Source organism: Pleurodeles waltl, chromosome 2_2 (genome assembly GCF_031143425.1).
Source record: "Pleurodeles waltl isolate 20211129_DDA chromosome 2_2, aPleWal1.hap1.20221129, whole genome shotgun sequence".
Classification (NCBI taxonomy): domain Eukaryota; kingdom Metazoa; phylum Chordata; class Amphibia; order Caudata; family Salamandridae; genus Pleurodeles; species Pleurodeles waltl.
In genome coordinates, this window is record NC_090439.1 from 861,854,397 (window position 1) to 861,867,984 (window position 13,588).

Consider the following 13,588-nt stretch of genomic DNA (forward strand, 5'->3'; position numbering starts at 1 on the left):
AGTAACTCCTTAAATTTGGGTGCTCGTCCGCTGCACCATTTACACACTGGTGTTCTCATGGCCATGAGGAGGACCAGAGCCACATATTTCCGGCTCTCACTGTCAAAATCTACAGTATGTCCCAATAGGACCACTAGCGGCGTCAGCTGGATGGTCTGACCAGTCATGCTAGAAAGTGCTTCTGCAACTTCTTCCCAATATGCCTGAATAGACGTGCAATCCCAGGCCAAATGTAGGAAGTCTGCTTTTTGCACACCACATCTCTCCGATCTACTATTGGGGCGCAGTCGGTATCTATGCAGCCTGGCCGGTGTATAGTAGATGCAGTGCAAAAAATGAAAATGTATAATCCTCAGACTACTTTTTGAGGTCATGCGCTCAGTCTGTTGGCAACAATAAGACCATTGCACGTCTGTCAGGGTTAGGCTAAGCTCTGAATCCCAGTGAGCTCTTGCGTTCCCCCCACATTTCAGTGATTCAGGTTGTGCAGAGTGATAGAGGACCGATACCAGATGTTTAGGATCCGTGATGTTGAGTAGCATGTGAAGCGTTAGGAGAGTGGGAGGCACTCTTGGAAAGTCTGGTGTAAGGGCTCTGGCATGATGCCGTATTCTATTATATATAAATATATCGAGTGGGGTTGGAGTGGTCTTAGCAAAACAGTTTTCTCTGTCCACTAATTGTCCCCCAATATACAGCCCGCCCCCCCAACCCCCCCAGTATGTATATCAGCTTTACAGGACGTGGTTCTGCATGTTGCTTTGTGGGTGACTAGCATTGCAGCAGGGTACGTCAGAGGAATCAGTGGGGAGTATAGTAATGGCTTTCCCAGCTTCTTCGCCATTCTCTCCTATGCAGTTGTCGTACATGCGACTGTTGAGTTCGGGAGCCCGCCCCGGCTGTTTGTGTTTCCAGATACGTTATGCTGGGAATGGTGCCCATGTATACCTGCTGTATATACAGGTGAGGCATTAATGGTGGGGAATTGTAGCAATAGATGGCTTAGAGCGCCTGTGTGCACAGATAATAGAGCTCCATAACTGGGGTTTCAAAGCCGCCTGCTGTAAAGGGCTGCACGAATACCTCCCACTGGAGATGAGGTTGCTTATCAACCCATGCAAGTCTAATCAGTTAGTTTTTAGAATCTGAAATAAATGACTCTCCAGATTATACGGTATTTTGAGAAATAAATATACCAGCTTGGGCAGTATGACCATTTCCATTAGGGCAATACGGCCTTCCATTGAAAGGGGCACTGTAATCCAGCGCGTTATATTATCTGTAAATTCTTCTAGGGCAACTCCGTAGTTGGCTTTAATTAATTCATTTCTGTCTCAAGTTATGACGATACCGAGATATCGTAGGGCAGTGTTGCACCACTGAAGAGGGAAATCTGGTTGAAAGTGCACTGTAGGTGGCATAAGTGTGGAAAAAAGGATGATTTATGCCAATTAATGTTGATACCAAATATTCCGCCGAACCGTACAAATTCACGTAATTCCCTTGTTGAAGCTAATCTGTGGATTTCGTAGGTAGATGGTGTCGCGTGGGCTCTCATTATTCTAAATGAGACTACTGGATTTCTAGGTAGCAGGGTTGTTCCTGGTGTGGGGGACTAAGTCTTACCCACTCGGAAGGACCACTGTCACCCCAAATCTGGTTTTACTCCGGCTAACTAGCAGTGCCTCATTTCTCCCAAGGGGAAGAGATGATTGGGCAGCCGAGCGCATGACATCTTTGGAACTTCTCAGGGAAGTCGTGGTCACTCAGATCCGAACCAGCTCTCTCATTTACAGTATGATCTCATATCAATGACAAAGGCAGTTTGAGTTTTATAGATTGTTTTAATAAAACAACTGCATTTTAGATATTAAGGCGTGAGCCTCAATAACCAGAACCATACAACACAGTAGGATTGAAATAGTCACGAGGAGAGTGAAACATAAGAATAACGCTATCATGGTGTTAATAAATTCTACTCTCTCTCAGTTAGTTCTATTTCGAGCACAGCATGTTAAGCTTCTAACTTGCCTTTCAGATTCCCTGGGAAGCCATCAACCCTCATACCTGAGCAAAGGCCTGTGATCTGGTTCAGCATCTGCAACGAGGCAGTCAGCGTCTAGTTGTGGTTCCTTGGTCGGAATCTCCCTCTTGCGTGTATTAGGACAAGGAAGTGTTTTTATAACTAACATGTCAGTGTGATCACAAAATGTCCCTACGCAAGAATGCCAAAGACTAAACTCCTACCACGTCTATCGGCAATGTACCAGACTGTATCCTTGACTGAAGCACAGAGTGAACAAGAATGTGTTATTGAGAACTCCAGTGCTGAAGTAGGCTAAACAGTGTGATATAAAAAATAAAACAAGACTGTAGAACTGGCTATTTGAAAAATAACAGTACGAAGCTGAATAAAAAGCATTTAGAGCAAAGTGCACAGGGGCTCTAAGCTGCGAGCAAAGGAATAAAATACATCCAGGGCAAAGTGCACAAAGGCCTAACGCCTGAAGCTAACGCGCAAATGATACATAAAACTGACCACACTACAATGGTAATATTGTCAGCATATTAGAGGGATATTAGTATGTGGCTAGTAGGATATCTGATATCATAGTCCCAGTGGTGATGGCACAGTTCAGCTGCCAGGGTTTCGTCCACTAACGCAGAAAAGCAGCAGCGACAGGGGACATCCCTGCCGCGTGGCACGTGTAATAGAAGGGATCCGATGCCGTCCATTCGGATGCACCCTGGCAACTGGCTGAGAGTAGAGCAGGGCTATCCAGGCCAGGAACGGACGGGGAAAGCCCATTCACCAAAGTACTATCATTAGATATTTCCACTCTACTGATTCAAATGCCTTAGTGGCATCCAAGAACACAGCTGCTGTGACTACATCTAGCTCGATATCCTGCATAAGGGCCAAGAAGGTGTGAGGTTGCCCATCCCGGGATGAATCCTGACTGGTCCGGTCTCACCAAAAAGGACATCAAAGGGTGTAGCCTGTTAACAATAACTTTTGCCAGGATTTTAACTTCACTATTAATGAGTGAAAGAAGCCTGTATTAATCACAATTGTTTGCTGGTTTCTCTGGTTTTAATAGAGTAATAATTTTGGCCTCCCTCTTCAAATGGGAAAGAATACCATTCTCTTGTGCTTCGTGAAATACTGCTTTCAAAATAGGCACCAGTGTTCCTTTGTACTGTTTATAGAAATCATCTGGTAGGCCGTCTGTACACAGGACATGCCCCGGGTGCAGTTGTGTTATGGCTTCCCTAATTTCATATTCCTTAATGTCTGAGGATAGGAACTCTCGCTGAGCATCACTAAGCCATCCCAGCGCTTCATCTCCCAGGTAAATGTCAGTAGGGATTGAGGGAGGACCTTGTGAGGAATACAGCTTTCGAAAGTGCTTAGTAAACGTATCTAATATCTTCTATGGAACGTTGCACATCCCCTTCTTCATTTAGTACTTTTAGTATATAATCAGAGACCTGAGGATTCTGTATAGTTAAAGCCAAGGTAGCGGCCGAGGATTCTGTATAGTTAAAGCCAATGTATGCCCTGGCCTCTCTCCATCACCGTACGCCCTTGCAGTGTGATATTTCCCCCTGAACAAACATTCTTTCTCGGCCGCAGCCTGATATGCAGTGACTGTGCCGCAAATCTTGCCCGCCACACTATGGTCGGGAGGGGGGGGGGCAGGGTCACCCATTTCACCCTCCAGCTTTTTGAGTTCAGTTTTGAGTGTGTCTGATTCCCCTCAGAAAGAATGTAGAACACCTCTGCTCTTTGCCATGCATATCCCACGCATGGTGACCTTAGAGGCCTCCCAGATCACACCCCTCTGGAGCACTGAGCCCTCATTCCGCCAATCTCCCCCCTAATCTCCTCACAAAACTCTGTGTCTAAAAGGGAAGCGGGCAATAGCCTTCAAGAGCCATAATAAGGGGTGGGCGTGGGAGGCACCAGTATCCACAGCACTGGTGAGTGGTCTGAGTAGGTTCTGGCAAGATGAGTCACCCACTTTATCCAAGAGCTCACATCTCTGGTAATCAGCCAATAGTCTATTCTAGGCAAGTTATTGTGTGGGCCCGAATAGCATGTGCCCGCTTTTCTCTGTGGGTTGTTAAATCTCCACACATCTAGAAGTCTGTTTTTTCCCATGATTGTTCTAATCTTTGCATCATCTTTCGTATGGTAATGTTGGGTGCCACATAGTCTATCCATATCAGTGTTAAGTGCGACCTTGTAGTCCCCTCCTCAGATAATATAGGTGGAACCTATGCTCACAATCGAGTCCCACAGTGCATAAAAAATCCGGGACCATCAATATTAGGGCCATAGCAATTGGCAATTGTGATGGACATGGAGTACAATCTACCCCATACTGATGTATATCACCCTTGGGATCATTACGCGGTCCCCGCAGAACAAAGGGTGTGCCTTTGCGAATGAGCATCATGATACCTCTCACATATGTGGAGTAGGCTGTAGAAAATTGGTGAGAAGCCTATCTCGTGGCAAACGTTGTAGCCGTTCTGTTCCCCTCATGGGTCTACTGGAGTAATGCAATTGTGACATTGTGTCTATCAAGATATGCCAGTATGCCCCAACCGTCTCACATTCCAAGTCAGAAAATGATAGCACATGCGCTATTAGGTAGTGTGTAACATTTGGAGTCAATCATGCTTAACAATGTGTATGTGTTTTGTGTATATTAAATGTTCCCATCGCGGAAATGGAGGATAGTGATGGAGACTTGCCATTAAATGTACGTCTGGATGCATATAACAGCACAATAGGTATTCATTTCCCATCCATCCCCCTCCTCCCATACTGGTGGCCCAGTCCCACCAGAACAATTGGATCCCTCCTTTAATCCCTTAGTTACCAAAATAAAAATTGAAAAATCACAATTTAACAGTTCAGCAAATCAGACAAAAGTTGCACCCAGCATAATTCACCTTCTTATCAAAAGTGTCAAGTAATTCTTTGTAAGAAAGAAATATACTGGCGCTAGAGGCTAGATCAGAGAGGACACAAAGAAAAAGCAAGTAAGGGAATGAGTTATTGAAAACTGCCCAGCCGACTATCAGTGCAGCCGGTGGGAATATCGTGAGAGAAAGTAGGAGTGTGAATAAAGGTTAGGTACAGACAGTAGACAGTAATCTGTAGTAAAGATAAGTGGTATGTAAGAAGAAAAAAACAAAAAATGCCAATTTGGTAGGGGATATCCCTCTGGGAGCTCAGCTAGAAAGCCAGGCAGTTCCTCCTTGAATGAACAAGAGTATCCGGGGCATCATTAGTTCGAGATTCCTATGCAAGTAATGTCAACATCAGGCAGTGGAACGAGGATACAGAAAACCACAGTGGCACCCTCCGCCATACCTGACCGATCAGTGTTAATGCTTGAAGTTGCACCGTGCCAGTGGTCTGCAAGATCCTATGATAATGTGTTTTATTTCCATGTTTTGGTGACCACTACAGAAGTGGTGCATGTCAGGGCACCTCAGCCCCGTAGTGCGAAAGACCAGCAGGTCAAAGGCCACAAGAGAGTCCATCCACTATTGACACACGAAAGGGGGGAGGGTGCCATGTCCCCCCCTAGCTACAGCGGCGTTATCCATGTTACGTTTCAAGAAATCCCCAAACTGTTGAGGATTCTGGAATGCGTGCATCTTATGCTTGTAACTGACTGAGTCTATTAGCTTTTTGAAGCTTTTGTTTAATGGCCCCGAACTTCCTCCTAGCTTCCTGCACGGGCATGGTGAAGTCTGGAAAGATGGATATAGAGCTGCCTTCATAGTGAAGTGTCAGTTTCTCCCAGGCCAATCGTAATGCCATTTCCCTGCCACGGTAATTTAACAATCTTGCTGTTATGGGCCTTGCGGGAGCACGGGGGTAAGAGGGCTTGTCAACAAGTGACAGAGGTTTCCATTCTATCAGTATTTGTAGACTCCGGAACTCCGTAGATGCACAGGTTATTTCGTCTATAGCAGACTTCCACGTCTTCATTTTTAGCCGCAGTGACCTTGAGGACTTTTCCATGTTTAATAGTTGCTCACTCTTTTTTTAGTGTCTGCATCCTCCAGTGCCGATACTCGTTGCTCTGCCTCCCGTGGACAAGAGGATCACCTTTAAACTCCACACCCACGCACACAAGCCTCTACACGACACCGGACCCACCTACCTGAACACCAGACTCAACTTCTACGTTCCCTCACGTCAACTACGCTCTGCCAACCTTGCCCTCACCATCGTCCCCCGAATCCAGCGAAAGACCTCTGGCGGCAGATCCTTCTCCTACCTCGCCGCCAAGACCTGGAACGCACTCCCTACCTCACTACGCCAGACCCAGGACCTCCTCACCTTCAGGAGACTCCTCAAGACATGGCTCTTCGAACGATAGCAGCACCACCCAACCCAGTCCCCCCCCCCCCCACCCCCCCCCCCCCCCCCCCACCCACCCCCCAGCGCCTCGAAACCCGAACGGGTACATAGCGCGCTTTATTGATTGATTGATTGAGCCGGGAGTCGTGTCGATCGAGTTTGTGCACTATGTTGTCAATTCAGGAAGACATATGGTCCATTTTTGTTTCAGTTGAGGTCAGGCTTTGCTGCATGGCCAGCAGGAGTGTTTTCATGTCGCCTAGGCCCGTCGTTTCTTCTTTCCACTATGGCTCAGCCCTGTTTTGGTCCTCATTGTCTGCAGGGGCCATAGATGACTTATGGGTGTCAAAATGTATTTTGGCCTGTTTTGCGTCCATCCTACTCATGATGACTACGTCCAGGCACGCAAGAGGATCGCACAGCCAGCGGACAAGGAATGACAGGCGCAAGCCCAAAAGGCTCCAAGTTATGCAGCCACTCCAAGGCCACCATGAGTCCGTAACCAGCACACTGGGGACTCCTAGCAGCCACCGCACTCCTAAAAGCTCAACAGCAGCCAGATACCCGCCAATGTTAAGAGGATGCAACCTCCACTGTGCAAAGTCGTCCACCAGGCCTGCGCCCAGCGCTACATGCTGTATACGGACGCAGACATCTGGTCTTTCTCTCTGGGCATTGACCATCCACCCTCTCCCGTCCTAGGCCACCAGTCAACAAGAATCTAGGGCTATTAGATGGTAGGGTGTGCAATGCCTGCAGCCTTCCAAGGATCTCCCTTCTGCAAGCGGTTCTCCGTGAAGTTATCTAGCATAATTGTCTGTTTCTTGCCTCAGTTGCCCTCAATCAAGTGTTCCCGCTGCTTAAGCCATGCACTTCCAGATAGCGATAGGTCTCTAGGGGCCCCTTAGGCTCTGTATTCCCAAATTTTGCACCTCTCATCTGTCTGGGCCTCAACATGGCATCCATAATTACACAGTTCTGGCAGCTCTCCCATCATACTGCAGGGCAATCCGGGCCGTAAATTCCCATAGGTGGCCACACGTCTCAGTGCTCAGACTGTGCAGCAAGAGCTGTAGTGACCCAGTGATGTGACAAGCATTGGGGGGGAAGAGTAGGGGATGGAGGAACCACAGCCGCACCGGTTTCGACTCCCCAGGTCCCCGGCCCCTATTCACAGATGAGGGGATGGCCATTATGTTGAGTGGGGAGAGGAAGAGAGGATATGGGGGGCACCCCCAGCACCCATCAATTGGGCAGTTTTCACCAGCAGCCTTCCTCCAGGGCCCGTACCGCCTGCCACTTCTTGTGCGGACCCCACTAGACTACCACACAAGTGGCGCACCCTCTCCCCTGATCACGTGAGGGGCACTGGCAGGAGTGCCCCTGGCCCAGGCCGTCGTAGCCACCTTGGAAGGTCAGACACAGCCCTCGCACCCTAACAAGGCCCCCGCTCCTCACCTGAGGCCCCGTGGCCGGCACCAGCCCTCAGCAGCTTCCCCCTGACACCGCTCTGCCCTCACAGAGCTGCCAGCATCACACGGTCTCCGCACGGCCTGCCTCCTGCTCCATCCAAGGAGGGGCCGGGGTCACACTCCAGCAGCTACTCACAGGCGCCGCTCCTCCCCAGGTAAGTTTCCATCTTCGTGCCAGCGCGGCTCCTCATTGCCCTCACGGGCTGCACTCGAGTACTCTGCATGGCCTATCCCACCACGCCCGCCTCATCAGGCTCAGGGCATCGAAACAGTCAGTCCCCAGAGTAATTTTCCCGGCCCGGCAGCACCATGCGATGTAGATGCAAGGTTGTGCCTTTTTGGAAGGTTCGATTTGTCTCTTTACAGGGTGGTGCTGGTGGATATTGGCCCCGGATGGCAGGAGTCTCACAAGTATGGCCATCTTGCTTGCCAGCTTGCTAACGCCCCCAAGCTATACTTGAAAAATGCTGCATTTTTATGTAAGATGTTCATTCTCCCCTGTATGCAGTATTTTTACATCATATTGGAAAGTTGTTCACATTTCTTAGTAACATAGAGTACCCACGATAGGCGATCTTGGTGAAACTAAACCCTGAAGCGGGCCAGCAAGAAGCTGTAATGGCAGCATTGCATATTTGGATACTTCGACTCCTTAATGATAATGCTGTCTGTGTTGTTGGTTGTTTTTTGGGACTGTTTTAAGAGAATGTTCATTTGGGGGAGCACATTGGAGTGTATTAGATGAAACCGAGATGAATCCAATGATTTTATTTTTTACCTGCAGTCCCGATCTCTGCATCCCATTTCTCATTGACTGGGGAGTATGTTTTTATGGATGTCACTTGTAATTGTCCTATACATTATATTCACACTGTTGTGTATGAGGAAGTCTAACATTGCAATAACTTGTTGGACGCTTGAGCCTGGGGTATTATGGGTCATGTGCCTCTTTTGCTGTCACAATTATATCTTTGTAATGTACCAGCACGTCGTCCGTGCACATGTTACACAACACTAATGCCCCATCCTTCATTTAAATGCACACCAGTTTCTGACCTTCTAGAGTGAAAAGGAGCAGGGGCAGCCCACACCGGTTCTTCTTCCCCTTTCCAACTTTCAAAGATCATAACAATATTTTTGGCATCATCCTGTTTATTTTGTATATAGCAATCTTATGAATTTGAAGAACTTTAGGTCACAATTCTTACACTTAAAACAGGTAAACCCAAGAAAGTGGGTTGAAAGTCTTAGCTGTGCTTTAGAGGCCAGTACCATAGATTTCCCAGACATGAGTCAAATGCCTCAAGTTCTGGACTCTTTTCCTGTGCAGATTTGCATCAAACACCAAGTTCTTGGCTGTTTTCTTGTATGATAGGAAGTTCAGTTGATTCCAGTGTACCAAAATCACTATTACAGTGTATTTGCTAAGACCTTTACTGACAACAGATTGTCAGTGTTCAGCATGGACTATGTGCTTTGTATTTTCATCATCGAAGGCAAGACCCTAAACCATGTCCTCCAACACTTGAAGAAGCCTACCTATTAGGGTGCCCCTATACATGAAATAACATTCTGTTCAGAGTCCATCACAACCTCGTTTTCCCCCAAGAGTTCTGGCCTTTTACCGATTTAACCAATTTGTCTCCCTCTAAGGGAGGTCTCTATCCACCTTTCCTTCTGGTCAAAGTCCATGGTTTTATCTAACGAAGTCTGTGCCCTTCTTTAACATTGGGGTGGGGCTTTACTTGTAATGTTTCTTAGGAAAACCCTGTTATCCCTTCCTGTGTGCATACTTTGTATACTTGGTCATTCTAATAGAGATTCTGTATTCTGTTTTAAGTAGCCCCCCAGTAATTTACCTGCTTTATGACCCTCCCTAAGTAGTTATTGGATGTGTGATTCACAATTGCATTCTCTAATGCTTCTATCAGGTCACTATTACTTGCCTCTCACTTAATAATTAGTCTGGCTGCAGGGTGCCTGCAATTATTCTGAGAATGCTATGTTATGCCCAGGGGTGTAGTTTCAGGAGGGGTGTTTGGGGTGTACATCACCCTAATAAATGTATTTTCAGGTTAACAATTGGGTACAGAGGCTTCCAGTCAGATATATTGAGGTTTCTGTCGGATTTCAGGAGGAATTTTTACATACACAGAGACAACAAAATACACACTTTCTCCCTCTCTGTTTTGAACGCCTTGAATTTTTTATTTTTATTTTACAAAATATTGTGTTGTCTCTTACTTAATATTCCTACCAATCCACATTTGTCTCCCTTTCCACTACACCATTAACCCCTCTTGTGCAACCTGCTTATCGTATAATGTATTTTGACATTATGGGGGTCATTACGAGTCTGGCGGTCACTAGACCACCGGACTCGTGGATGGCGGCAGAGTGCCGCCAATGCAGCGGTCCAAGTGCCACATTACAACCCTGGCAGTCGGGCCGCCACAGAACCTCCAGCTCCGCCAGGATTGGAGATGCCAGCGGTCTGGAGGTGTTGGTGGTTCTAATCCGCCAGGTCAGTGTTGCAAGCAGCACTGCTGTGGGGATTACGACCCCCTTCTCTGGCAGTGGTTTCATGGCGGTACCACTACCATGAAAATGCTGGTGGAGAATGGGTGCAGGCGGTACCAGGGGGCCCCCTGCAGACCCCATGCACTTGGCATGGGCAGTGCAGAGACCTCCCCTGGCCTGGCCTGGCAAGCACCATCACAATGTTCACTGTCTGCTGTGCAGACAGTGAACATTGCAAGGGTGCCGGTTCACCCTGCAGGCCGCAGCATTGTCGCCAGCTCAATTACAAGCCATAGACCATGCTGTAGCCTGTTTCCTGCTAGGCCAGCGGGCGGAAGCTTAGGTTTCCGCCCGCTGACCAAGTGGGAAACTCTTATTAACTCTGGTGGGAAGGTCACCACGTAGGTGGCGGCCACCCTGTCGGGAGATTGGCAGAAATAATTTTCTGACTGCCAAACTCAAAATCGGGCCCTATGTGCCAGAGTGATTGTTGCAAAATCTGAATTTTACCCCCCAATCTTACTGACCAATCTACACCCCTGCTTATGTTCCTCCTATTGATGATTTGTTCCTGAGCCCTATGTGTGGATATTCCCCTTGACACACTATAGACACTGATCTCCAACTTCATAGACTCTTATTGTGATCCCTGATATGAGCATATGCCTTTGCAGAATTTGACTGTAGGGACACCATTCTTTGACAGCAGAGACCGTAACAGATCTCTGAAACTGTGCCTCTTCATTCAGATCCTCAGATATCAGGTAAATGTGCACACCCCAATCTTGACAGAAATTAGTATGTAAGCAAATAATCCCCTGTAAGCTAGCTGCTATTCAATAATGTTTCACAAATCTGTGCACAGGAAATGTGTTCCTAGGCACCCCATCCAGGTTAAGATTGGCGTAATCAGTTGTTCAGTGAAGTATTGTCTTCCCTTCCTCATTATGAATTATGATTGGAACACTTGATTCATTGCAATACACTGTGATGCAACTCCAGGGCCCCAGGATCTCTTGCCACCCCAGGATCTTGCTCCCAGGGATCTCTTGCCTCTAAGATGATCCTCTCTCCTCAAAATGAAAACCATTTTGCTTTTCCACATCATTGTATTTTTCCAGCCAGTTTCACGCTTGCTCTGGTGAGATAATGTAAGAATGTGTCCTCTTACAGTAGTTTTAGTTTAGCTGTGGAGAGCACCTTACATTTCAGGTTCCGTTTGTGACTTCCTTTTTTCACAGCATTAAAGGCCTACCTTTGTTGCTTCACTGCTTTTATTAAATCTGAAAGGAGCTGGATGGATGTGTTATCAACCATTTGTACATTACTGCTTGTAGCATAGCATCTCTTCCCTCTAATTCAGGCCATGGAACTTTACTGCTTGGAATAGTACACCAGGCAAAGGCGATGCAATTGAGATCTCCATTTGTCCTTCCTACTTTGAAAAAGAATGATAATCCCTTGTAGATTACCTTTTAGGAAACCGGTGTAGGAAACGGACTCTTTATATGTTGTATCAAAATTAGATATATCATGCAGAGAGTCCAGGGTTCCGTTACTAGTGGAAAGGGGGTTGGTCTACCAATCCCAAGGTGCTCTCTTAGGGGGTAATGTCGTCGAGCAGCCTTAGGCTTATCAGAGAGCAGTGTGAGAAATCTATCTATAATAATAACAATCAATACATGAGACACATAATTCAATAAGGAAATCCACACCAATTTACAAAAATAACAAGCATCTTTATATATGTTTGGGCACCAAAATCAATACGATCAGGTAAGTATGTTTTGCAAGTATAATCTTTACAGGTTTGAAAAGTCGACAATTTGTAGAAGCTGCAATGTTATGCTATAGAGGAAAACCAAATATGGCAAACAAGTAGAGTACAGCGACTTACAAGAACAATCTCCTGGACTTAAGGTTATTATTGGGCAAGGGTCAGGACCAAACCAACTGGTCACACGGGGCAGCACTGGGGTGGCCAGGTGCAGAGGTGTAGTGCGGTGTCGGATGCCCAACGTTAGTCAGTGGGGATTGGTCCAGTTGGAGAGTGGCTGCAGGTTAGGACTAGGTGTCCATTTTGGATGAGCCACCAAGTGGGCTCAGGTCTTGTGATGCTCGGGGACATAGGGACACCAGTGGTCCTCTTCTCCTCGATCCAGGCAGCAGGGTGCAGAGGAATCTTGGACCATCTGGTGTCCGTCAGGGTGGCAGTCGCGGTGGAGGGTACCGACAAATACAGACTTCAGGCGTTCTGGGGGGATGAGTCTGGGTGAACCAACAAGTAGGCTCAAGTTTCATGAGCGTGGGGTATGCAGAGACACCAGTGGTAGTCTTCTCCTTGGTCTGGGGCATGCCGTCACCGTAGGTGGTCACGGTTGAGGGGGACCTGCACAAAGATACTGCAAGTGTCAGAATAAAGGTTGCACTGGGGAAACCCATGATGGACTTTGCCTTTGGAGAGACTGGGGTCCAGGTTGGCACCGTTGACCCACTTCAACACAAGCTGGGAGGCTTGAGTGCAGTGGTGCTGTCTGGCGGTAGTTTTAGCAGTCTTGGGTACCTGCAAGGGTGCAGGGGAGCAGCTCTGCTACTCCTTGGGTATTTTCTGGTGCTTGGGTGAAGACTAGTAGTCTTCCTGGGCTTTTGAAAGTTTCAGCAGCTGGAGGACTTGGTGTCTTTGGCAGGAATGTCAAAATAGCAGCAGGCAGGCGGGCTGGCAGGGTTGGCGTTGAGTCCGTCATGGTCTTCAGTTCTTGCTTTTGCATCACTGGAGTGCTCTTCTTCAGGTCAGCGGGATCTGATTTTTTGGTGGCCAGGGGCTCCCCTAAATACTGAATTTAGGGGTGTTTTGCGGAGTGTAGGATAGGAACCAATGGGCTACTTACCCCTTGGGTCACTACATCCCCTATATGACCACTTACTGTGGGGAGTGGCATAACTCTGTCCCAGAGTTCCTACTTCTGCTAGCACCAAGATGGCAGATTTCTAAATATGATGTCCGCAGCAGGCAGCTCGCCTTAGTGTTGGAACTGGCCTGAGGGGTGGACACACCTCTCTGAATACTAAATCTCCTGCCTTGTCCTGGTGCCAGGGCGCTTGGCATCTCTCCTTTGATTGAAGCCAGATCTGCATACCTAGGGCAGTGGGCTTCTTTGAAGCCCCTTGTCCTGGAATGCAGAATGATGTCTGGTGGTGGCAAGCT

At 47.5% G+C, this 13,588-nt stretch overlaps 1 protein-coding gene across 2 annotated transcripts in view; it reads left to right on the plus strand.

Moving 5' to 3' along the window:
- The window catches only part of PTDSS1 (phosphatidylserine synthase 1), a 371,911-nt gene that overhangs the window by 329,369 nt on the left and 28,954 nt on the right, over positions 1-13,588 (plus strand). The window contains exon 13 of one of the 2 annotated variants that reach the window (XM_069220514.1): positions 2,039-2,188. The exons of the other annotated variant lie outside the window; for it this stretch is intronic. Coding sequence (XP_069076615.1) covers positions 2,039-2,085 — 47 coding nt within the window. The 3' untranslated portion in view covers positions 2,086-2,188. Of the gene's footprint in view, positions 1-2,038; positions 2,189-13,588 lie in introns of those variants that run through there. 2 annotated transcript variants of the gene reach the window in all.